This window comes from Drosophila erecta, unplaced genomic scaffold (genome assembly GCF_003286155.1).
Source record: "Drosophila erecta strain 14021-0224.00,06,07 unplaced genomic scaffold, DereRS2 tig00000126-arrow-pilon, whole genome shotgun sequence".
NCBI lineage: Eukaryota > Metazoa > Arthropoda > Insecta > Diptera > Drosophilidae > Drosophila > Drosophila erecta.
This window is the reverse complement of record NW_020825209.1, coordinates 3,100,017-3,127,447: the sequence shown is the minus strand read 5'-3', so window position 1 is coordinate 3,127,447 and position 27,431 is coordinate 3,100,017. Positions and strand designations below refer to the sequence as shown.

Genomic DNA, 27,431 nt, shown 5'->3' with positions numbered 1-27,431 from the left:
TAGTTTATGGCCCAAAAATGCTACAACATAATATGGCAACCATTAACTGAAGGGAATGCAGCAATTCGAGCCTCACATTTAGAATGTCCTGTTTCCTCTTCGTTCCTGCATTTTTCCTCTAACATTTTGACTGTTTTTTTCGCTGGCCGCAATCTCGCAGGATATGCTAACTATGACTATTCCGCGATATTCGGCGAATTGTTGGTCAGCAAGTTAATATGCATTGGTATTGGTGGGTTATTCATACGCCCCGTGGGACGAGCGAATAGCAAAACTCTCAATGGACCTTTGTTAATTTGTGTGTGTACTTTGCGTGTATTTGATTTGATGCGTTTAGTACTTAGGACAACAATTACGTTTAGGTTAACTAGCATAAATCTATAATCATCACATTATGGCACAATGTATGTTATGTAGTATATATATATAGAGATTGAGATATACATAGATATCGATTGATACAACAAATTAAATTTTCTGCTAACCGCACGCCTGAATTGAATCACTTGTGATTCCGTGTGATTTTGCTGGCAAATTTAAAGCCCTCTTGTCGTCTGGAGAAATTTCGTGACATGTGCTATCACTCTTCTCATGAAGTTAAACCGCTAAATGTATATTTTTTTTAGAAATATCCACGATTGTTCACGCTATCAGGCGAGCCGTGTTGCGATTTCGACGACTTCCGGCTCCGCCATAATTACTGCCATAATGATCGCCATTTATTTGGGTCAGTGTAGTCGTCGTATGCGGCACATAGAGACTTGTATTATTCCGGGCATGTCGACGTCTATAGCGATATCCGGTTATCAGTTCTCGAACCGTCTTTCGGTACTTATCGGAAAGCACACAGTACAGGAAAAAATTGGAGGCCGCATGTAGGGAGGCCAGAAGATTACACACATTTCCCGCCACCACCTGAGTGCCAACTTGAATTTCCTTGTACTGATTGACTATCAAATAAATCGCCCAGGGCAGTTGGCAAACAATGAACATTAGTACCACCGCAATGAGTGTTATCGTCACGCGATTTTCCTGCGACACGCTGCCTTTTAATCCAGAATTCGATTTGCGCTGGGGGTTTAGAATGTATGCAACATATTATTGTGAGACTAGCTCTAGATATTTCGAGATATCTATATAACTCACTTTTGTGCGCCTTATGCTGCTTGCATTGGTCAGGTCACCACGCAGATTCTTGGACCGATGCACCAGCAGAATGAGAAAGGAGTTGAAGGTGGCCAGTAGGAGTAGGGGGAACACCACGAAGACCAGCAGGGTGAACAGGTTCCACAGATAGCTATACAGCTCATCATAGCCCAGTTCCGAAAGGCCGTGGTTATAAAAAGTCACCTAAAACATAAACAACATGGATTTTAAGTGAATCCACAGTCGAACTGTCCGTAAAAATATGCTTTCCAAAACACACAAAGCACAGATATCTTTTTGAGTTATCGCCGAATTTATTATAGCATGGCAGTTCAACGCTTTCTCGTGATTTTCAGTGGCTAACCATTTGCTCATGTTTTTCGCCAGGGAAATCTCCGGTATTTGCAACACATTTTTACTCACATTTTGACAGTATTCCGTTACATTAAATGCGAATGCATCCGTATTGTTGATGTTGTGGTTCTCAGCGCGGCGCTTGCGACGCAACAATTGCAGCAAACTCTCCGTGACCCCTGACCCCTCTTCCTCCTCTCCCCCCTCCTGATCCTGATCCTGATCCTGCTCCTCCAGCGTTTTCCTCAGCGCGGGCAGCGTCACAAGTCCAGATGACTGCCAGTGACGGCGACGTCGTGGAATGTTCTCTAGTTTAGGGAAAAAGTCACACAATTATCAATGGGGAGCTGATGGAGCTGTCTACTACTGGATTTCTAGCAAACTCTTGCTTACTGAAGCAAACTAGTGTATCCCCTCGTCACTCACCTGGCTCTCCATCACCATCACCACTGCCACTGCCCCAGTCGACGAGCAGACTGGTGCTGCCGGCTGTCGTGGACTCGGTGCTGTAGTCCTGCGATTGCCAAATGGTCGCCGGCGTGGGCAGCGGGGGCGTGGCCAGCGGGGGCGTGGCAGCCGCGGAAGGCGGCGGCGGCGTGGGCGAGATGTTGGCCACCGTTTGGTTGCACGGCTGGTAGGCGTCATCAATCTGCCTCGAACCCATCGTAATTGTGTGCTCGAAGGCCGTCGAGAGTGTGGACAGCAGACAGAAGATGGCCACGGCTAGCAGAGCATACAAAAAAGTATACATATGGTAATACACTCTATTGTTGCCTGGACTTATTTCGGCCAACCCACCTGCTATCACCTTTTTGGCCAGCGATTCCGTGCAGAACGTCTGTCTCTTGAGCGGATAGCGTATCGCAATGAATCTCTCGATGGTGAAGCACACGGCAATGTAAATTGAGATGTAACCTGTTCGCCACAACAAAGAAGGCAATTGTAAATGGGTGTGGCAGTGCAATACGCGATGCACTGCAAATAATGGGGCAAATCCCATCTGAAACTTACTACTGCAGGTGTCATATGAATTTGAGCAATACGCGTATATATAAAATCGTTGGGTAAATTAAGCCCAAATTTGAGTTAGACAATGCACTTTTCCATGTGCTCCGGAATTATAAATAAACGCAGCTACACTGGTAATCCCCCGAAACCACACATTTTTGTACGCACACCAATTTATTCGCTGCGCGGGCTGTCAATTTATTCAAAATGCAGCGCACTCTAAGCGATTGACGTTCGTGCTGATGAGGGAGGGGTGGTTGGTGGTTGGTGAAAAGTCGCGGGGAAAGCGGAAAATGGTTGGGAAAAACGCTATCGCATGGCAGTGAGCCTCAGCTGACCGCTGGCATTTCGCAGAAAGCGCTGCTTACTATACCTCGTAAATTGGCAGAGCTCAATGAAATTGATGCACAACAGCAGCATCAGCCGCAGGTGCAATTCGAATTGATGGGCTCATCGCAGGAATCCATGGATCCGGGGAACCGGGAACCGGGATCCGGCAGAGGCTAACCCGGCAACTGGGGAATTTATGGAATCCGCACCATTCCACTTAGTGCTCTCCAAACGTTGCATTCGGACATTTTTAGCCCAGCAGCATTTGCTTTCGCCGCTCGAAATGCACGCTTTTCCCATTGAAGTTTGCGCCCTTGTGATGGAATAAAATGCAATATTTACACCCCTACGTACATATTCAAAAATGGAAAGAATATTCAAAGCATAGTATTGCATTCCAAGTGAATTCAAGTGACTTCCGGCCACACAACCTATTGTTGCATACTTTATACATCTTTGATGATGAAGTGCGTTTGCTTTTTGATTCCTTGACCGCTTTTTGATTGCGAATCAGTTAGTACTCACCGAAACTGTCGCACAGCCACACGAAATAGCCATAGAGCTGCCAGTATAGCTTGAGGTGGTACTTGGTGTAGTCGTAGTGCTGGAGCGACAGGATCAACTGGCATGTCAGGTAGGCGATATCCGTGATGGCCAAGGCCGTTAGATATATGTTTGTGGTGCATCTCATGCGCTTGCTAAAAATGGCGGAAAGAATATCGAGGAGAATGGCAAATGGTGTTTATTCTGTTGGGCTCTCGACGCATTTGGAAATCAGGCCAAACCATTTCGGTGGACAATGCAAAACACCAATGCTGCCAAGTGCAACACCAATTGAAATAGCAAATTGCCTGAAAGCCGAATGGTCAGGGGTGTGGGGGGAGTGGGAGTGGGAGTGGGAGTGGGAGCGGGTTGGTCGCGGGGCCTTGGGCATTTTCCGAAATGCGCACAAATGTCGGCACAGTCATAAAGCCAAAAGATGAACAATAAAAACTAACTGCTGGCATTTAGTTTGCTCCCTGGCATCGCCCGCAGCTCTGATAGTTAAATTTTCTGGTTTTCCCGCAAAACAAAATAGAGCAATGAAAATATTTAATTAAATACCCATTCACGCCGTCAACGTTCAATTTTAGGCTGCTTTGCTTTGGATAGTTATAAACATGGGTGAAAATAATTCATAAGAAACAGCAATAAATCTAAAATATTCATACCATTTATATCAATACATTTTGTTTAGCAAAAAATAAATAATGTGGCAGTCCTTGAGGTGGAAATGTGCTGAAAACACTGTTTACCTTTACCCAGCTTTTCCGGGAAATGGACATATGGTGTCATAGCAGTCAGCCTGCCGCACAGAGCACTTGCAACTGTCGCATATTTTCCGGCACACATAAAAAACACACACACAGTTTCGGCGTATCTGTGTGCGTTTTTGCATTTGGCACATAAAATGGCTCTTATTGTTTCAGTTACTGTTATTGTTGTTGCACTTGTCCCCATCATAGTTGTTGTTGCTGCTATTATTGTTGCTGGCTGTGTGGAAATGATTTTAAAGTGCAGCGGTGGCTACAATTAAATGTCGTGTTTAATGCGCTGCGTACCTGCTCGCTGCTTCATCCATGTTCCACTTATTTCACTCACACACACACACAAGACGACATGCAGTTGGGTGCACAGAGAGAAAATCACGCAAGTCAGCTGGCATTTTGAATGGCGAAGCGTAACTCAAAGCAAGTTGAAGACATGCAGAAGTGCCACACAAAATGCATTCACCAGGCTCATATTTTATGTGCATTGCATACTTTTGTGCACCTAACCAAAAGCAGGTAAATCCGATTAAACGCTTTTGCATACCTAATCACTTAACGTGCTGCCCCTCACGTTGCAGCTTAAACTTCCTTGAAATGCCATCACCCAAGTAGTTGATATTTAATTCGAAAATCTGGTGGCCCTGTTGCATGCATAAAATAGCAGTGCCTAAAGGCCACGCCCACACCATTGCCCAAAATCGGCTGGGCTATAATCCAGCAACAATAACCACCGAAATGGATGGGGTTCCAGGGGTCAGAGGGGTCGGAGGGGTCGGAGGGGTCTGAGGGGAGAAGGACATGTGTGGGGGATACAAGTGCACTTACCGCGTCAAAACATAAATGCTCACTGAATTTCCCAATAGTCCAATAACAAAAACGCACGGCACCAAAATGCGTTGGACAACATGCCGCACTTCCGCCATATCCGCATCCGAAAACATTTCGCCAACAGTTGCGTTTGCCTCCGCCAGCGTCGCAGTCGCTGTCGACGTCGCAGTCGCAGTCGCAGTTGACGTCGAGGACATTGTCATGACTGCCACCACGCCTCCCCAGCCAGCTCCGCCTCCTTTTCGGCGCCTATCCTGGCCACTTGAGCTCGGCCCGTATCGGTTGCGTTTTTTGCCCGATTTTCCGTATCTCCGCTCCGCTCGAATCCGATTCCAATTGCACTTTTGTCAGCAGCCAAAACACACACACGCCCACTGCCACGCCCACTGGAAGAATGTGGAAGAAAAGAGGACTTGAGTTAGGTATATGATATGGTACTAATCTGCTTAGTGCGGGTTTTGTGGTAAACGTTATTGCCTTTTAGAAATGATTGCTTATAGAAATATCTAAATCACTTGATAAGGTGTCGAAAAGTATGCAAGGAACTAGGGAAAATGGTTTGGAACTTGGAATGCCAAACATAATGTTGCATACTTTTGGACATGTGCTGCAGTTAGGCTAAATTTTAATCAGAATGGTAATACACCACATTTGAGATTCTAGTTAGGGGAAATAAACAAGAGGAAAATCAACACTCTGCAGCATTATAATTTCTCACGCTAATCATTCGATATCCTTCCGTTCCTTGAGTGTCTGGCTTCCGAGGCACCGAATGATTTATGGCCAACTCGGATTGGCATTGATATTGGCCAACAAACCGGACAGATACAGATAGCACTTGGCCAGCAGTGGGATACTGGGCAGCGCTAGTGGGTGGATATGGCCTGCAGCTCTGTCTTCCAGCTGTTTGTTGCAGATTTCTGCAGCAACCACTCGGATATTTGCCTCGAATTACATTTTCCAGACACACACACACACACACACAACCCGCATAGAAAGTTCACTTATTTATTTGGTTTTCAATTTCGGGGCTTTTTCGCTTATATCTTTTGTTTCAGTTCGCAACAAGCTCGTTCCAACGATTTCTCGATTTCGCCACGAGATTTTTCCCCACGCTTTTCTACCACCCACTTACAAACTGGGCAGACAAATTGCGCGTAAAATGAAACTGGAATTGCAATTGCAGCGGGGCAACTACAAAAAAAAATAAAAAAAACATAAGCAACGAAAACAGGGCAAAATAGAAAATCGCAAATAGACAAAAGGAGTGCAAGGAATTGGAAAGCGTTTTAAAAACAATAAAAGTGGCAAATTCACAGTCAAGTTACCACCCCTCGAAATTCGCAAATATTGCACGTACGTGAGTGAAAACAAAAACCGAAAAACCGAAAAACGATATTCGTTGCATTAAGCGAACTTGGGAAAAGCAAACAAAAAACAAAAAAAAAGTGGGGATACAAAAATGCTTTTATTTCCGCTAGCCACATCTGATGACATTTGAGAGGTTCAAAAAAATAAAGGTAGGAGAAAAAGCACCCATTAATTGATCGCAAAAAAAACATCACACACACACGCATTAGGTTGCTGTCACACTTTTGACAGTTTTTTAAAATCCCCGAAATAAAATGAGCTTAGTCCTTTTCAAGCCGCACATGTGCAAAGAAAATTATAACTTCTATATCGAATTGAATCTGCATTCTACATCGCATATTTTACCAGTGCAGTCCAGCTGCAATCTGAAATAAAAGGCAGGACACAGGAGCTGTAAGGTCCTGCTTCAGTTATCAATGAATGAATATGGAAATGGTTGAATGAATGCGGGAATGAATGGGCATGAATGAATGAATAGCTGACTAGCTGGCTGACTGAATAATTGAATGAATGCGTGTATGAGCGGCGCCTGGAAGGAAGATGCCGGAATATGGCTAAAATGCCGCTGAGTGGAATGGAATGGAATAAAACAGGCCCATCCTTTTTTCTATTTTTTTTTTTTTGCTTTTCCTTTAGCTTTTCACAATACGTCTGCTCTTCTTCTTCCTCGGGCTGTACTTTGTTGTTGTTGTGGCAGCCGCAGGCAAACAAAGACTTTTTGTTGTCTGTTTTGTAGTTGTTGTTGGCGGTCTCTATACACATACATATATTTTTTAAGCAACAGAATTATTTTCTAAGCCCAAGCAATTTAAGGGGTATTGGGGACTCGCTCTGGTTTTATCGTAACTGTTTTCATCAATCTGTAATCTATAGTATCTTTAATCTATTAATCATAATCTATAAATCAGCAAAAATAGTTACACTTATAGTTCAAATAAGATTTAGAACAAATATTACGTATACGTAATGTAGTTCAGGTAAACAGAGTGGAGAAAATTTATGTTTTTTACAGGGTATAAGCCAAATCCAAAGTGTACTTTTGGTCTATAGACACATTTCTGTATATGTGTCATTTGGGCAGACACAACAAAAGATGCCTAAATTAGCACACACACACACACGCTCACACACACACACACCTAGGCGGTTGACAGTTACGTGCGAAAAAGGCGAAGAAGAATTCTCCAGATTTTCCCCACCCTTCGGTTTTTGTTGCTACCAGGCCGCGTTCCACTTCTTTTTTTACAGTTCGGCCAGATGCAACAAAAAATTCCTCTGGAATTTTTTTTGCTCCCCTTGCATAATTAGTGAGTGGCTCAGTGGGTACAAAAAATAAAAATAATAATAATAGCAACAAGAGAAGCTTGGGCAAGTCAAGTGGCTGTGTGCCATTTTCCCAGCACCTGCAAAAAATGTGCCTTGCTCCTAATTGGCAGTCAACTACAAAGAAAATGGAGAAAATAGCTTTAAAGCCACGTCCAAGGAGGCAGTCGCAAAAAAAAATGGGAAGAAAGCGAGGCCCGCGGCTGCGTTTTCCCTGATTAGGATAAGTTGCATTTAAGCAACATTTAAAATTAACTTTAAATTGAAAACCAGACAGAGAGAAGGCGCACACAGAAGCCTGAGAGCACTACACTGAAAATATGGCCCACAAATGATACATTTTGTGCGCGTAAACCAAGAAATTAGAATCCGAACCTTACCAATCTGTGCGAACTATGCTTAAACATTCTAGATAGCCAACTTAGAGAGGTTCAAAGTGTGGTCATCCGATTTTTTTGCGTGTAGAGCCTGAAGCGCTCACCAACCAACTGACCACATAAATCCACGAGGGGCAAGTCAACGCTTTTTTGGGTTTTGTTTATCGTTGGCCGTCTTCCCAGCCCGGCAGCACTTCATCTCCTTAACCCCAGTGCATTTTGTTTACCCAGAACCAGCAGCGGCAACAAGATAAAGTCAAATAGTTACAACAGCATCATGACAAGGCAGTCCCAGTCACTCACATTGGAGTTGGAGGGAGTGGGAGTGCGGGGGCTGGAGTCGTACAGAGAGTCAGTCAGTCAGTCAGCCAGTCAGCCACTCAGTCAGTCAGCCATTCCATCAGGTTACCCCCGGTCCGAGTTTCGGAGTCAGCAACCAAGGCATCCATTGCAGCCTTTGTGGCAAAACAAACAGGAGCTCGGTGCTCGATGCTCGGCGGCCAGGGGCGGGGAGGCGGAGTCCTGGGTGGAGGGGGGTCGCAGGGGGTCGGCAGCTCCGACAGCTTCTTCTTTCACTTGAAACTACAACAACAAGTGCGCTAAACTATACTATACCGACTTTGTGGCATTGAGAGCGTCGGCACAAAGAAGAAAACAACACAGTTTGCACAGCTCGAGAAGGTACACTCTGCGCGTGTACCCTGTAATTTAAGCAAGCCCCAGCTAGGTGTAAAATCTAGTTAATTACCTAGCAAATATAAGACAAGTTGGGAAATCTATAGAAATAAATCGATCGCCTGACTTGAAATCGAAGCCCCAGTTTAAAGGCATAGTGTATAAAATGCAAGCGGATTTTGTGGCAGCAGCGCTACCTCTTGGAAAACTGCCGGGAAAAGAAAAAAACTGGACAAGTACAGTTTCCCTCAGGTATTTTTGCATTTGATTTCAAGTTCTGTCTCGTCGCAGCCGGACTTTTGTGGTGGGCGTGGAAATGGGTAAAGAATCTGGCCAGGACTCGCAGATGCGGGGACCAGAAGGCATACGGATACGTATCGCGATACGGATACGGATGACGGTTGTCCGGACTGAGGCCAAGGAGCAGCATTGCCGTGACAGCCCATCAACTGGCATTTCCCTCGATCTCCCATCGCCGCACCCCAGATTTTCCAACACAGTCTGCTCTTTTTTGATGATGCCCGGCTTGGCAGACAAAATTGCATTTCGCTCAAGGTGTGACCAGGTCCGAGTGCAATGCGAAGTCCCCTGCCAAGCGTTTATAAATCGTGTTACAAGCATACATACACAGCAAAACAACAGAGGTGGGTATTTATGATAGAATGGCCTATTTTTCTATATTACCTTATTATAACGCATTCCCTTCTGACCACTTTCTATGCCCATTTACACGGCTATGCAGGGAAATGGGTTCGTAATTAGCCATCTAGCTGTTCAATGAGTCAGTTATGCACGCGTCATTGATTTCTTGCAGTGCAGGAGCGTGGGGCGGGGCAGCAGGAGGCGCTGGAATGCTGCGCAAAGGACCAACGTCCATTGCCATAAAACTTAAACAAGTTATTTATGCACACGCGTTGCGTGCTTGAAGCTCGTTTTCAATTGCAGCTGGCGAATGTTTAAGAGCTGTGAAAAGGGAGGGCATGAAAATGGGTGGTGGGTGCATGCAAGGTGCATGAAAAGTGGGGAAAAGTGGGGAAAAGCGGTGCCTGCAATGGGGCCTTAAGTTATCAACATGGAATGCAATTTTCCAAACTGTCTATTTTCTATGCAAATTCGCTTGCATTTCACAACGCGCTGCGCTTTGCGCTTTTGCTCTCTATCTTCCTACAACCACGCCCACGCCCACCCCCCGCCTCCGCCCCCCTCCAGGGGGGTGGTGTGGGACAGTCGGTGCAGACAGGCCATATCAGACATATCACAGAGAAAGCTGAAAGCGAAGAAAGCAGCAGCAGCGGGGAAAAACGCGTCGCACAAACATGCAAATGTGTTGCATAGTTTAGGGCGCTCACAGACACACACACACACTCGCACTTATCACAAGCATCCTGGCCCTGCTCGTGTGTGTGTGTTTGTGTGGCATATTAACTTGATATATATTTAGCTGGCAAATATAATGCTTACGACAGATTCCTTTTATTGCCTGGCGAAAAATACGGCAACGTAATTGAAAAAAAAGCAGCTCCACAAATTCTTTTTCGGACATCAGAATTTTTCTACTTTATGCTACTACCAATACCTTAGAGCATTAGAATAAAATCCGGTATCTGAACTCAGCGCCAGTAGCTCCTAAAACTGCATTCAACACTGGCCACTTGGGCGCGGCTAATCAGCGAGCTCTTCGGGGCACGCTGTTGTTGCAACATTGATGGATGCCAATGCCATGCGTTACCCCTTGCTGCCCCCATCCTTTTGTTGGCCAGCGCTTACGGGGCTGCCACAAAATCAAGCCACATTGATGGAGAAAGCGCGTCAACGGCAATGAAAAACCAAATGAGCGACGCTTTGAGCGCTCCACTCGATTAACACGTTGCGCCACATAGTAGCCATCGGGTTGGTGGGCTGCAAACGGGCTGCAATGTGCAGTTGGGCGGAAGGTCCTGCGATTGATGGGGGTCGGCCAAAGTCGTCACTAAGCAGGGCCAAAAATGGGCAAAAAGGACTCAATGGACGCGTAACTCTTCAGCTGGCCACGTGACCAGCGACCGCCGACCAAACGCCAATCGCCAATCGCCAAGCGCCAAGCACTTGCAAAAAAAAGTTTGCGTATAATTAAGTTACCAAAAGTTATTTGAGTGAGCGCATTTCGAGTTATGCCACTTTGAGTTTGCACACCTCAGCTCGATGGAAAAAAACCGTGGGAAAATCATTTTGAAAGCGCCTCAAATTTCGAACGCACACATACATACATACGACATGTGCAGTTGGGGGTCAGCAACAATGTGTAGCTATTTCCGCTCGATTCGGGACAATTGGCGCCGTTGCTCAATTACACAGAGCAGAGATGGCGATTGAAGGTGTTTTGGCTGCCAACACTTTGGCTGCGCAGGGCGATGAAATTTAGTGGCGTGTGAAGCAGAAGTAGCTGCGAATCCCTTCTGACATTGACAAATAGTGTGCGAAGTACAATGCAGGCGCACACACACGCACACACACACACACAGAGGCGCTAACTGACACACGCATGCCGTGGCAAAATGTGTTGCATACTTGCGGGCGCAAATTATTGCCAGCAGGCAGCTGCAGCTGCGACTCAGGTCTCCTGATCCTGCTGCTCCTGTTTTAGCTCCTTCTCCCCGCCAATTGCTAATTAACAAAGCACTTTACAGCTGTCCGTAGCATTCGGGGCATAGGGCTGCCAGCGGGGGCTGTGCACTTGAAAAAACCAAACCTTAATGATGAATTGCTCTGATGAAATGCTGCGCCGCCTCATTACCGCCCTGTTACCGCCTTATTTAGCTTATGCAGAGAACAGTTCAGCTTACAAATTTGCAGCTTGCAACTGGGTGGGCTGACTACTTTTCTCGCAGTGCAGCCATGCCTTACACCTGGCCCAATAGCAAGAAAACAGCAGCAGCAGACAAAGCCTTTACGACCAGCGTCTCTGCGCACGCTTATACCGTTTCTTGGTCCGCCGCCGAACCGCCCCAGCCACGCCCCCCTCTCACCGCCCCCACCCGGCTGCATTAATTAAATTTTATAACGCCGCCACTGCAGCTGCCTGTGTGGAAACGTGGAAACGAGGAAACATGTGACGCAGCACAACGCGTTGCATAATTTGATGGCGCCAACGGCGAACGGCGACAACGTTTAGAATTTGTCACCAAAAGTTCCGCTGCCACCGCGCCGTTTTATGGCATGGTGTTGGTATATACAACTAGGTATTGCCACAGCCCAGTTAACCCCCTCAGGCCAACGAATACGATATCAATATGGTTGCTAGTGGCTCGTAGTCAAGCCGACTTTATATCAAATATCTTTTATGGCAAGCAAATAATTGGGGCAATACATTACATTTAAATATCAGATAAACTTGAAAATTGATATGAAAAACAGAGAACATTTGCCAGCGGCGATGGCAAATAATATTACAAATAGAAATTAGAGGGATATCCAAATCTGGCAACGGGATATTTAATTAAGTGGAAATTATATTTATAACAATATCAGTGCTGCTTGGCGTATTGAACATTGCGATTTAAGACATTGGGGAAATCGTAATTATATTCTGCATTTAAATATCCCTCTTATCAAGTAAAGTCACCCTTTTTCGATTTTCCCCGCATAATTACATTATGTAAAAACAAATTGTTCATGAATGGCCAGAAAGTTGTGAAATTACGAATCGCCAGCTGACTTAATTCCATTAGATGCGTTATTCGCAATTATTCACAATTATTTATGTTGCCGAGTGGTCAACCAAGCGTTTATTTATTCACCATTATCTTTTATACGCTGTCAATTAATTGGCCTAAGGACTTGAGGCGTTTTGTCCGTTTTGTTCACGAAAAGAAATTAAGACCGGAATTGGAATGAAAATTTAACAATTTTGCAACTCTAATCTGCGCGGCAATAAAATGGAAATGCTGCAAGGAGAAAACTTCGCCACGCGACCAAGGAAAATAAAAACGAAAATAAAAACGAACAAAATAGAAATAAGTGGAAAAGCGTCACGAAAATGCGCAGACAGCGAAAGCGGAAAGTGTTTTTATATATATATATATATATTGTGTAGTGTATATGGTTGCCTCCATTGTTGCTAACTGCGCTGCGTTTATTTAGAAAGTTATTTCGCTCGCTCAGCGAAGGCAACAAAAAGTAACTAAAAATAAGCTCAGCCAAAATAAAAACATTGTTGCACATGCTCCACTCCGCACCCAAAAAAACGCAGAAAATATGAAAAAAAAGAACTAAAACAAGCTGGAAACAATGTTGTCTGTTTTCCAAGCCGAAAGCAGTGTGGAAAAGGGGGCGAAAAAGGGGCGGGTCTGGGGATTCTCCGCCTCATTAGCTCGAGGGACTTAGCCATGGATATGCTAAAAGGTTTTATTATTATTTTATTCACTTTTTCGGCTACTTCTCTGCTTTGTTTTTTTTTCCCCGCTGATGATTATTAATGGATTTATTTTTGGGCAATTTTAGGTTTGTCCGTTTATCATCACTTCGAATCGGTGACCTCGTTTTACCAAACTATGAGTGACTTTCTGACTACGAAAAGTTCGAAACCCTCTACTAAAATATTCTTATTTTTGCAAAAACTCGTATGCCAAGTTTCCAGCCGAAAATAATATGTTTTTTGACTACAATAATAAAAGTATTGATCCAAATATTGAATGTCATACACCGTTGAATTCGTAATGAAATTCCCATCAAAGTGGCATTCAAGCCTAGAAATGTAAAATTTTCACGATTTTTCGCAAAAAATTATGATGTTACCCCTTTCCGAAAATGCGAAAAATGGTGAAATTTTTTTTTTGTGAAAATCCGTACAAAAGTGATTGTTTTTTGTCCATAACTAAGAAAATAGTTGTCCAAATATAGAATGCCATACACCGTTGAATTCGTAATGAAATTCCCATCAAAGTGGCATTCAAGCCTAGAAATGTAAAATGTTCACGATTTTTCGCAAAAAATTATGATGTTACCCTTTTCCGAAAATGCGAAAAATGGCGAAATTTTTTTTTTGTGAAAATCCGTACAAAAGTGATTGTTTTTTGTCCATAACTAAGAAAATAGTTGTCCAAATATAGAATGTCATACACCGTTGAATTCGTAATGAAATTTCCAACAAAGTGGCATTCAAGCCTAGAAATGTAAAATTTTCACGATTTTTCGCAAAAAATTATGATGTTACCCCTTTCCGAAAATGCGAAAAATGGCGAAATTTTTTTTTTGTGAAAATCCGTACAAAAGTGATTGTTTTTTGTCCATAACTAAGAAATTAGTTGTCCAAATATAGAATGTCATACACCGTTGAATTCGTAATGAAATTTCCAACAAAGTGGCATTCAAGCCTAGAAATGTAAAATTTTCACGATTTTTCGCAAAAAATTATGATGTTACCCCTTTCCGAAAATGCGAAAAATGGTGAAATTTTTTTTTTGTGAAAATCCGTACAAAAGTGATTGTTTTTTGTCCATAACTAAGAAAATAGTTGTCCAAATATAGAATGCCATACACCGTTGAATTCGTAATGAAATTTCCAACAAAGTGGCATTCAAGCCTAGAAATGTAAAATTTTCACGATTTTTCCCAAAAAATTATGATGTTACCCCTTTCCGAAAATGCGAAAAATGGCGAAATTTTTTTTTTGTGAAAATCCGTACAAAAGTGATTGTTTTTTGTCCATAACTAAGAAAATAGTTGTCCAAATATAGAATGTCATACACCGTTGAATTCGTAATGAAATTTCCAACAAAGTGGCATTCAAGCCTAGAAATGTAAAATTTTCACGATTTTTCGCCAAAAATTATGATGTTACCCCTTTCCGAAAATGCGAAAAATGGCGAAATTTTTTTTTTGTGAAAATCCGTACAAAAATGATTGGGATAGTTAGCCTTGGTAATTAGCTGCATAAATCAGTCATTCTTTTTGCTCTGGGACGCTTTACGGGCAAGTTATGACTATAATCGCGAAAAAAAATTAATGATTTTATAAAAAAAATCGGGTTTTAATTTTTAGCCCAAAAATATTCAGTTTTTTCTTCATAACTAAGAAAATAGTTGTCCAAATATAGAATGTCATACACCGTTGAATTCGTAATGAAATTTCCAACAAAGTGGCATTCAAGCCTAGAAATGTAAAATTTTCACGATTTTTCGCAAAAAAATATGATGTTACCCCTTTCCGAAAATGCGAAAAATGGTGAAATTTTTTTTTTGTGAAAATCCGTACAAAAGTGATTGTTTTTTGTCCATAACTAAGAAAATAGTTGTCCAAATATAGAATGTCATACACCGTTGAATTCGTAATGAAATTTCCAACAAAGTGGCATTCAAGCCTAGAAATGTAAAATTTTCACGATTTTTCGCAAAAAATTATGATGTTACCCCTTTCCGAAAATGCGAAAAATGGCGAAATTTTTTTTTTGTGAAAATCCGTACAAAAGTGATTGTTTTTTGTCCATAACTAAGAAATTAGTTGTCCAAATATAGAATGTCATTCACCGTTGAATTCGTAATGAAATTTCCAACAAAGTGGCATTCAAGCCTAGAAATGTAAAATTTTCACGATTTTTCGCAAAAAATTATGATGTTACCCCTTTCCGAAAATGCGAAAAATGGTGAAATTTTTTTTTTGTGAAAATCCGTACAAAAGTGATTGTTTTTTGTCCATAACTAAGAAAATAGTTGTCCAAATATAGAATGCCATACACCGTTGAATTCGTAATGAAATTCCCATCAAAGTGGCATTCAAGCCTAGAAATGTAAAATGTTCACGATTTTTCGCAAAAAATTATGATGTTACCCCTTTCCGAAAATGCGAAAAATGGCGAAATTTTTTTTTTGTGAAAATCCGTACAAAAGTGATTGTTTTTTGTCCATAACTAAGAAAATAGTTGTCCAAATATAGAATGTCATACACCGTTGAATTCGTAATGAAATTTCCAACAAAGTGGCATTCAAGCCTAGAAATGTAAAATTTTCACGATTTTTCGCAAAAAAATATGATGTTACCCCTTTCCGAAAATGCGAAAAATGGTGAAATTTTTTTTTTGTGAAAATCCGTACAAAAGTGATTGTTTTTTGTCCATAACTAAGAAAATAGTTGTCCAAATATAGAATGTCATACACCGTTGAATTCGTAATGAAATTTCCAACAAAGTGGCATTCAAGCCTAGAAATGTAAAATTTTCACGATTTTTCGCAAAAAATTATGATGTTACCCCTTTCCGAAAATGCGAAAAATGGCGAAATTTTTTTTTTGTGAAAATCCGTACAAAAGTGATTGTTTTTTGTCCATAACTAAGAAATTAGTTGTCCAAATATAGAATGTCATTCACCGTTGAATTCGTAATGAAATTTCCAACAAAGTGGCATTCAAGCCTAGAAATGTAAAATTTTCACGATTTTTCGCAAAAAATTATGATGTTACCCCTTTCCGAAAATGCGAAAAATGGTGAAATTTTTTTTTTGTGAAAATCCGTACAAAAGTGATTGTTTTTTGTCCATAACTAAGAAAATAGTTGTCCAAATATAGAATGCCATACACCGTTGAATTCGTAATGAAATTTCCAACAAAGTGGCATTCAAGCCTAGAAATGTAAAATTTTCACGATTTTTCCCAAAAAATTATGATGTTACCCCTTTCCGAAAATGCGAAAAATGGCGAAATTTTTTTTTTGTGAAAATCCGTACAAAAGTGATTGTTTTTTGTCCATAACTAAGAAAATAGTTGTCCAAATATAGAATGTCATACACCGTTGAATTCGTAATGAAATTTCCAACAAAGTGGCATTCAAGCCTAGAAATGTAAAATTTTCACGATTTTTCGCCAAAAATTATGATGTTACCCCTTTCCGAAAATGCGAAAAATGGCGAAATTTTTTTTTTGTGAAAATCCGTACAAAAATGATTGGGATAGTTAGCCTTGGTAATTAGCTGCATAAATCAGTCATTCTTTTTGCTCTGGGACGCTTTACGGGCAAGTTATGACTATAATCGCGAAAAAAAATTAATGATTTTATAAAAAAAATCGGGTTTTAATTTTTAGCCCAAAAATATTCAGTTTTTTCTTCATAACTAAGAAAATAGTTGTCCAAATATAGAATGTCATACACCGTTGAATTCGTAATGAAATTTCCAACAAAGTGGCATTCAAGCCTAGAAATGTAAAATTTTCACGATTTTTCGCAAAAAAATATGATGTTACCCCTTTCCGAAAATGCGAAAAATGGTGAAATTTTTTTTTTGTGAAAATCCGTACAAAAGTGATTGTTTTTTGTCCATAACTAAGAAAATAGTTGTCCAAATATAGAATGTCATACACCGTTGAATTCGTAATGAAATTTCCAACAAAGTGGCATTCAAGCCTAGAAATGTAAAATTTTCACGATTTTTCGCAAAAAATTATGATGTTACCCCTTTCCGAAAATGCGAAAAATGGCGAAATTTTTTTTTTGTGAAAATCCGTACAAAAGTGATTGTTTTTTGTCCATAACTAAGAAATTAGTTGTCCAAATATAGAATGTCATTCACCGTTGAATTCGTAATGAAATTTCCAACAAAGTGGCATTCAAGCCTAGAAATGTAAAATTTTCACGATTTTTCGCAAAAAATTATGATGTTACCCCTTTCCGAAAATGCGAAAAATGGTGAAATTTTTTTTTTGTGAAAATCCGTACAAAAGTGATTGTTTTTTGTCCATAACTAAGAAAATAGTTGTCCAAATATAGAATGCCATACACCGTTGAATTCGTAATGAAATTCCCATCAAAGTGGCATTCAAGCCTAGAAATGTAAAATGTTCACGATTTTTCGCAAAAAATTATGATGTTACCCCTTTCCGAAAATGCGAAAAATGGCGAAATTTTTTTTTTGTGAAAATCCGTACAAAAGTGATTGTTTTTTGTCCATAACTAAGAAAATAGTTGTCCAAATATAGAATGTCATACACCGTTGAATTCGTAATGAAATTTCCAACAAAGTGGCATTCAAGCCTAGAAATGTAAAATTTTCACGATTTTTCGCAAAAAAATATGATGTTACCCCTTTCCGAAAATGCGAAAAATGGTGAAATTTTTTTTTTGTGAAAATCCGTACAAAAGTGATTGTTTTTTGTCCATAACTAAGAAAATAGTTGTCCAAATATAGAATGTCATACACCGTTGAATTCGTAATGAAATTTCCAACAAAGTGGCATTCAAGCCTAGAAATGTAAAATTTTCACGATTTTTCGCAAAAAATTATGATGTTACCCCTTTCCGAAAATGCGAAAAATGGCGAAATTTTTTTTTTGTGAAAATCCGTACAAAAGTGATTGTTTTTTGTCCATAACTAAGAAATTAGTTGTCCAAATATAGAATGTCATTCACCGTTGAATTCGTAATGAAATTTCCAACAAAGTGGCATTCAAGCCTAGAAATGTAAAATTTTCACGATTTTTCGCAAAAAATTATGATGTTACCCCTTTCCGAAAATGCGAAAAATGGTGAAATTTTTTTTTTGTGAAAATCCGTACAAAAGTGATTGTTTTTTGTCCATAACTAAGAAAATAGTTGTCCAAATATAGAATGCCATACACCGTTGAATTCGTAATGAAATTCCCATCAAAGTGGCATTCAAGCCTAGAAATGTAAAATGTTCACGATTTTTCGCAAAAAATTATGATGTTACCCCTTTCCGAAAATGCGAAAAATGGCGAAATTTTTTTTTTGTGAAAATCCGTACAAAAGTGATTGTTTTTTGTCCATAACTAAGAAAATAGTTGTCCAAATATAGAATGTCATACACCGTTGAATTCGTAATGAAATTTCCAACAAAGTGGCATTCAAGCCTAGAAATGTAAAATTTTCACGATTTTTCGCAAAAAATTATGATGTTACCCCTTTCCGAAAATGCGAAAAATGGCGAAATTTTTTTTTTGTGAAAATCCGTACAAAAGTGATTGTTTTTTGTCCATAACTAAGAAATTAGTTGTCCAAATATAGAATGTCATACACCGTTGAATTCGTAATGAAATTTCCAACAAAGTGGCATTCAAGCCTAGAAATGTAAAATTTTCACGATTTTTCGCAAAAAATTATGATGTTACCCCTTTCCGAAAATGCGAAAAATGGTGAAATTTTTTTTTTGTGAAAATCCGTACAAAAGTGATTGTTTTTTGTCCATAACTAAGAAAATAGTTGTCCAAATATAGAATGCCATACACCGTTGAATTCGTAATGAAATTTCCAACAAAGTGGCATTCAAGCCTAGAAATGTAAAATTTTCACGATTTTTCCCAAAAAATTATGATGTTACCCCTTTCCGAAAATGCGAAAAATGGCGAAATTTTTTTTTTGTGAAAATCCGTACAAAAGTGATTGTTTTTTGTCCATAACTAAGAAAATAGTTGTCCAAATATAGAATGTCATACACCGTTGAATTCGTAATGAAATTTCCAACAAAGTGGCATTCAAGCCTAGAAATGTAAAATTTTCACGATTTTTCGCAAAAAATTATGATGTTACCCCTTTCCGAAAATGCGAAAAATGGCGAAATTTTTTTTTTGTGAAAATCCGTACAAAAATGATTGGGATAGTTAGCCTTGGTAATTAGCTGCATAAATCAGTCATTCTTTTTGCTCTGGGACGCTTTACGGGCAAGTTATGACTATAATCGCGAAAAAAAATTAATGATTTTATAAAAAAAATCGGGTTTTAATTTTTAGCCCAAAAATATTCAGTTTTTTCTTCATAACTAAGAAAATAGTTGTCCAAATATAGAATGTCATACACCGTTGAATTCGTAATGAAATTTCCAACAAAGTGGCATTCAAGCCTAGAAATGTAAAATTTTCACGATTTTTCGCAAAAAAATATGATGTTACCCCTTTCCGAAAATGCGAAAAATGGTGAAATTTTTTTTTTGTGAAAATCCGTACAAAAGTGATTGTTTTTTGTCCATAACTAAGAAAATAGTTGTCCAAATATAGAATGCCATACACCGTTGAATTCGTAATGAAATTTCCAACAAAGTGGCATTCAAGCCTAGAAATGTAAAATTTTCACGATTTTTCGCAAAAAATTATGATGTTACCCCTTTCCGAAAATGCGAAAAATGGCGAAATTTTTTTTTTGTGAAAATCCGTACAAAAGTGATTGTTTTTTGTCCATAACTAAGAAAATAGTTGTCCAAATATAGAATGTCATACACCGTTGAATTCGTAATGAAATTTCCAACAAAGTGGCATTCAAGCCTAGAAATGTAAAATTTTCACGATTTTTCGCAAAAAATTATGATGTTACCCCTTTCCGAAAATGCGAAAAATGGCGAAATTTTTTTTTTGTGAAAATCCGTACAAAAGTGATTGTTTTTTGTCCATAACTAAGAAAATAGTTGTCCAAATATAGAATGCCATACACCGTTGAATTCGTAATGAAATTTCCAACAAAGTGGCATTCAAGCCTAGAAATGTAAAATTTTCACGATTTTTCGCAAAAAATTATGATGTTACCCCTTTCCGAAAATGCGAAAAATGGCGAAATTTTTTTTTTGTGAAAATCCGTACAAAAGTGATTGTTTTTTGTCCATAACTAAGAAAATAGTTGTCCAAATATAGAATGTCATACACCGTTGAATTCGTAATGAAATTTCCAACAAAGTGGCATTCAAGCCTAGAAATGTAAAATTTTCACGATTTTTCGCAAAAAATTATGATGTTACCCCTTTCCGAAAATGCGAAAAATGGCGAAATTTTTTTTTTGTGAAAATCCGTACAAAAGTGATTGTTTTTTGTCCATAACTAAGAAAATAGTTGTCCAAATATAGAATGCCATACACCGTTGAATTCGTAATGAAATTTCCAACAAAGTGGCATTCAAGCCTAGAAATGTAAAATTTTCACGATTTTTCGCAAAAAATTATGATGTTACCCCTTTCCGAAAATGCGAAAAATGGCGAAATTTTTTTTTTGTGAAAATCCGTACAAAAGTGATTGTTTTTTGTCCATAACTAAGAAAATAGTTGTCCAAATATAGAATGTCATACACCGTTGAATTCGTAATGAAATTTCCAACAAAGTGGCATTCAAGCCTAGAAATGTAAAATTTTCACGATTTTTCCCAAAAAATTATGATGTTACCCCTTTCCGAAAATGCGAAAAATGGCGAAATTTTTTTTTTGTGAAAATCCGTACAAAAGTGATTGTTTTTTGTCCATAACTAAGAAAATAGTTGTCCAAATATAGAATGCCATACACCGTTGAATTCGTAATGAAATTTCCAACAAAGTGGCATTCAAGCCTAGAAATGTAAAATTTTGACAATTTTTCGCAAAAAATGCGAAAAATGGCGAAATTTTTTTTTTGTGAAAATCCGTACAAAAGTGATTGGGACAGTTAGCCTTGGTAATTAGCTGCAAAAATTATCCCTTAAATTAGCCCAAAAATAATAATCGAAATAATTTATAAGGATAGCTATCGTTGGTAATTAGCTGCACAAAATTGTCCTTTTTATAGCTGTGAGTTTATTTTTTGGCAAGCGATTGCGAGTGAACTTGATGAAACACATAATTGTTGTAAAGAGGGCATTTAACTGGGGAAAACAAAAGCAATATTTCTGCAATATTTATTATCCTGCTTTGCAAAATTGTGTGATGCCCTTGGATCTCGAAATTTCCAGAAATAGCTTGGTATTGTAAATAGGATTCGGTAGAATCGCATTGTCACCACACCTGCCGCTTTTCCATTTCGCTGCGCCTTTTGTTTAGTTTTACATTATTTCCTTGGACTTGGCATGTGGTCAACACACACCGAATTTGCTTCAATCCATTTGTAGACGCTGTTTCCATAGTACTGCTTTTTTTATTATTATTTAGCCATCATTTGGCTGCCAGTCAATTGGGCGTTTTGTTTATAAACAATAAGTATACAGGGCGCCGAGAAGCACAACATTTTGTGATGTAGCTCATAAAAATGGCCAGCGAGACTCGGAGAAAAGCAGCGAAACCCCAAAGAAATAATAAACACGAATTGCAAATATTTGTAAGCTTTCAACGAGAAAAAAAAGGTGTTGACGGAGGCAAACAGAATTAAAAACTGTGTATTTTTAGCGTCAGTTAAACAGGCGGAAATATCGCCAGGTATTATTCGCTTTTCCATTTTCCTCTTCACGTGACATAAACGAAAGTTACGTGTACGCACTGCTGGCGATTTTATGATATTTAATCGTTTGAGCTTGAAATGAAATCGAAAACTGAATAAAATGCGGTGACAATTAATTAAATACTTGGTCCACATTCGGTGTCACCATTTTTTTGGCATCATTTTGCACGTTTTTAGCCTTGTTTACTTTATTATGCGTAAGAGATTATAATGGCATTAATTACGTATACGCACAGGTGAACACAGTATAAGGCACGATGGGCACTTAATTAGCGTGCGTGTTTGTTTATGTTTAAATGTCTGACGGCTTTGGCAAACATTTTCCTACTCCCATACCTTGTTTAATCTGTGTGTGTTTGCCTTTTTTATATGCTTTTTCGGACTTTTTTTCGAACCAAGACCGGCAGATACTCTTCCATGAGGACGGAAAAGATATGGCTATGCTTGGTTTTATACATAGTTCTCCTAATTAATAAGCAGTTTGCTTCTGTTTCTGTTTGCCCACGAAACTTTGAGTATAATAAAAGACTTACTTTGTTTTACAGAAAAAAAATAGCTTCACGAGCATTGTGTTTGTCACACGCAATGGAAAATATCAAAAGGATCAAAGGTCACAAGAATGTCATAAAAAATTCCCTAAAGTGCAATATGTTTTAATAAATTCACTCATCATTCCCCAAACCCATTAGATATACCAATGAAAGGATAAAAATCTGGGGCATAACTGCTTCACATTTATAAAAGGAATTGGACCGCTTTGTAATTTTATATTGCGGCCATTCAAAGTGCGCAGAATTTTGATATTTTTGTCAGCATGACATCTGAATTTGCATAATTAATCAATTAATGCTGCGATTTTAGAGCCTTTCATTCGGCAAATGGGGAAATTCGCAGGCGTCACGTGCATAAATTTTGCTCATGTGATTTGCGCTCGTTTCATTTTCATTTCTGAATACAATTTTTAAGCCTCGCACGTGCTTCGACATGACATATATAAATATATACATACGCATATGCATATGTATAGCTGGGTGTACGTGGACATCTATTCTTTAGATACATGTGTAGGCCTAGAAATGAACGGGCAAACGTGGCGGTTAACATTTAATTTGATATGCACTTTGTTTGCCCAGCGACATGGACATGTCAATTATTTAATGCTTAACGTTAAGTGCCCTATTGCATTTCAATTTTCCATTTTGCCATTTGACTCGATGCGTTTTTATCGCCGGCCATTCGATATTCAGGCAAATTACGTGACGGGAATGGCATAAAAACACTTAAATTGCGCAAAAATGTCTAATGTTGAATGGACAACCGAGACGTATCTGTAATTTTATGCTTGGCAATTTGTTTAAATGGTTCAATATTTATTTTATTATCTTACTAATCAGCAGTGTTCCCAAATGAAAACATCTTTATGAATGAAAAATTATCCGATTATCAGTCTACCTATTTGAGTTTTGCATTTTCCAAAACTAAGGTGCTCATTAATTATTTAATTGGCTTATATTCAATTTTAACGAGAAAACGCATCAAATTAATGGGCCATAAATTCGAAATTCAATTAAAAATAAAATTAAACAAAAATTGACTCAGCTGCAAATTGTATTTATTTATTTTGCAATTAAATGACGTATTTATTGATCATTAATTTGATGATTTTGCCAGACTGCCTTTCCATTTTTTGTTGATTGCGCAGCACATATACAGTATTCTTCGAAACGGATCTCGTCTGTCAAAATTATAATAGATTTTTTATTGTACCAAGTACCTGTGGAAAATTCGCCTCGTCTGAGTCACTGAGCCCGAAGATTTCGCCCTGCCGTTCCGATTTCTCTTTCTGGGTTAAGAGACATGGCTGTCAGAGGTTTTAGTACTTCCTCTCGCTTTTCGGTTGTTTATTTTCGTTGAGGGGTTCGTCATTAGACGGCTGCTGATTGAGTGTCCACTTGCTAATGGATATGGCTTTTCCAACCCGCGCCCCGCCCCCATGCCCCATGTCACATGCCCCAAGCTCCCCCAAACACACACACACACCGAGAGAAAACCCCTTCTATTTCTCGCTGGCATTTTGCACATTTTGCTCAGCTTTCCTGTCATGTTCCACCTGCCAGATGAATGCATTTGATTTGATATTTTCTGTCATCTGTGCGTCGTTTGCTGCTCTTTATTTGGGTTTTCACTGCTCTGTTGTTCTTAGAATCATTAGTTTGTTTCTGGCTCTGTGCTGCTGTATCTGTATCTTTTTGTCACGTTCGCCTCTCGATTTTCGTGATTTGGTTTTCATTTCTTGGGCCTTTCTGGCGTTTTCTTTTCGCCTGCTTGTTGTTTTTACCCATCTATTTTTGGTACGAGCACAACAAATTAAATAAATAATATTGTCATTCTCTAAATTGCATTTTCGCTTATTTACCACAGTTTGCCTCTGTTATTCCCACAATTATATCAACTTTTTATGGCTTTATACGCATGTGGCCCAAATGATTTTCCTGCCATGTGTGGTTAACTAATTGCCAGAAATGTTGTCGTTGTCAGAAGACTTCAAATGGATTCGTTTTTAATTTGCATTAGTGGCTTATATTTGTTTAAAAATACTTCTCAGTTTTTTTATATGATAGAATATATGAAATTTTAGTGTTTTGATGGGTGGACTTAGGTCTTGCAAAATTCAAAATCATTGGATTTTATGCCTTCCGACTAGATATTTTTTTGATCAATTGTAGGCAGGCTTTCAATTATAAAGCCATAAAAAATTAATTGCCAACGCTGGCCATTTTCACCAGATTTTCGTTGAATATTTACAAGAGAATCGACCTCCAAACAAAAGGCAGGCGTTAAAAATTATTGATTTGCGGTCGAAACTGTTTCAGCATCCAGCGATACGTTGAGTATTTTATCTCACAATTTCTGCCCATTCCACTGGCAATTTAATTTCAATTTTCTGGCCGCCTCATTTGATTCAAATGTGCACTTGGCCGCGGAATGTTAATGCATTTCCACTTGAATTCAGAGATCTTATCTCCGTATGCTCGATACCAGCTGCATTCTTGGCCAAGAATTTCGGTGGGTTAAAGGGGTGCCCGAAAAACGGGGCACCGAAGGGGTTAAGAGCGGCATCGCAAAACAATTCAGAAGGAAAATATTCAAATCGGTTGGCATTTGGTGACGTGCGGCGATCGCGACCAACAGAAACAAAAATAAATAAATATAAATGTTGCGCATAAATTTCTATTTTAACTCAAGGTCGCGTCATCAGTTTGATTCTCTTTTTTTTCGCCGATAGGAAATCGTGTCGAAAATTATGATCAAAAAAATTGGAATAATTATGTGTATAAGTGTAGTGCATTGGGATTGCCAAGATCAGGATCAAGATGTACAAACAATATTTCGACACTTACAATTGGTTTACAAAATAAACACATTAAACCGATTTCCATTCAATTTGAAAGCAATGTTTGTGAAGTACACATAATTCAAGGGCATTGTTAAGCTTCCAAAAAGCGTCTTTAAATAGCATCAAACAAGAAGCATCACTTTACACGTTTCAATTGTATAAATCACCATTAACAGAGCTCTATCCGCACCTTGATCTACATCCCAAGATCAAACTAAAGTAGAGTGTTCTTCCGATTCTGCACCCAAAACGCATGAATAGATCTTCTTTCAAGAGATTCAAAAAGTTGGGGAGATGGCGATCCCGCGTTAGATTGTTCAATTATTCAATTGGGGACTTCGAGACGGCGGCAAACAATTTTGATTATATTTATCAGATGCCGGATTAGCTGCGCTGGCTCTTGTGGCAATTACGTTGAGTATACGCCATGTATGCGCACCCAGGCAGTTTCATTTCTTCCCTCACATGTGTTTCACATTATTTTTTAGCCAGACCGCTGGCTGACGAAATTGAAATTGACGAATTGAAATTGAAATTGAAACGGAACATGAAAACGTCTTGAGATGGAATTTAAATTGAAATGGGCATTTTGATCGGCTTTGCGGGTAGTGTGGCATCTTCTCAATTCAGTTCACCTTACCCACCCAGTTCTTCTTGCCCGCCGACTATGCAAATGTAGCGGAAATACTGACAAATGTCACTCGACTTGGCCCTGGATCGTGCTATATACCTGCCTATATATATTTATTCATAAATGCGAAGCACAGGGTATGTACATACATGTGTACATAAGAATCTGAAATGTTCCTGAATGATCTCTCGAAAGATTTCTCAAGTATGTCACTTGAGACGCGTAGAAAACAATTCAATCGATTTGAGTGTATTTGATCAGCTCTCGACTTCAGTAGCAAGCGATATTCAAATATATTCTGCAAATTTATATTTAAGATCATGAAAAGAAAAGGCATGAGACTTCATTCGATGTATACTATTTGATGTGATTAAAATATGCATTCAATTTATACCTGGAATAATCGAGTTTTGCTTTAATGTTCTGTTGTTTTGCCGTTTTTCGCCGTCAATATTTGCTGCTAATTATGTTTTTGGTTCTGGCAGCAGATCCATCAATTAAAGATTGCTCTTGTCTTATTGGTCATTGAGTATTAGTTAATGATTTCAAAACGTTCACACATTTCTCTGGTATGTCATTTGAAAATTTTCCATATTTCTGCAGTCCACTTCCATCGCAAATGGTCAACAATTGAAGCAAAATGGATGAAACAGGAAAATAAAGGCAACATAAATGTTTTGCACTATTTTAGTGCCGCAAACGAAAGAGCGCGAATTTATAAATAAATGAAAGGACTTAAAAGAAGCCAAGAGCGCTGGTTCTCACACAATTGTTGTGTGCTAAGTATGAAAGCAGCGTGAAGCCAAACAAAATGTATAAAAAACTAAAAAACGCGGAAAAAAAGCTCAAATGAAAATTGTTTGACGACACACGCCGTTGGACTTTTCTAGTTTTTCACAGAAAGCCCAAACGAATTTATGCCACAACAATAATAACCACGTGAGGGGGTGTACAATAAAAAGGCATCAACGCAATTGGAATGCAAAATATTTGCATCTAAATAAAGGCTCAAAAGCGATCAAATACGCAGTCATCGGTATCAGCAGATATTATGATAAAAACGCAATTGAATATTAAATTTGATTGTGCCATTAGAGTTGACGTTTATTCCAGTTGATTTCTGGCCGCCTTTTGTCACCGCGATTTAATAAGCCATTTTATTGCATTTTCGCCATTTACATTAAATGTCAGCTTTAAATGCGCGCCTAATTTCACTAATTAATTGATTTCATTGAACACTTCAAGTTGTAATTATTCAATATTAATCACATTTATAGTTTGGTGGTATTTTATATTCAATATTACTGACATTTATAGTTTGATGGTATTTAATATTCAATATTACTGACATTTGTAGTTTGATGGTATTTTATATTCAATATTACTGACGTTTATAGTTTGATGGTATTTTATATTCAATATTACTGACATTTGTACTTTGATGGTTTATGGTAAAGTAATAAAATTACTTTATTTAAAATATTTGCATGTTTTTTTATTTAATTCACATACTTTATGAGAATGCTGGTTCACTCAACCAA

General features: G+C 38.9%; 1 protein-coding gene across 1 annotated transcript; it reads right to left on the bottom strand.

Annotated features, from left to right (window-relative positions):
• Window positions 1–27,431, bottom strand: LOC6550978. Its single transcript, XM_001976875.3, has 9 exons — window positions 27,200–27,431; window positions 26,285–26,487; window positions 4,974–5,362; window positions 3,364–3,536; window positions 2,299–2,415; window positions 1,927–2,223; window positions 1,570–1,808; window positions 1,147–1,350; window positions 1–1,071 (listed from the first exon to the last, which is right to left on the bottom strand). Exons 3-9 carry the CDS (start codon window positions 5,177–5,179, stop codon window positions 643–645), a joined length of 1,665 nt encoding a protein of 554 aa, XP_001976911.1. The 5' UTR covers window positions 5,180–5,362; window positions 26,285–26,487; window positions 27,200–27,431; the 3' UTR covers window positions 1–642.

What these genes read in the sequence shown, in the direction of transcription:
- LOC6550978 (XM_001976875.3), bottom strand. Translation starts at nt 5,179, where the DNA reads ATGACAATGTCCTCGACGTCAACTGCGACTGCGACTGCGACGTCGACA. An exon ending in GTGGCTGTGCGACAGTTTCG is followed by an intron (nt 2,416 to 3,363) that starts GTGAGTACTAAC and finishes TGTGGCGAACAG; the next exon opens with GTTACATCTCAATTTACATT. An exon ending in TGATGGTGATGGAGAGCCAG is followed by an intron (nt 1,809 to 1,926) that starts GTGAGTGACGAG and finishes TCCCTAAACTAG; the next exon opens with AGAACATTCCACGACGTCGC.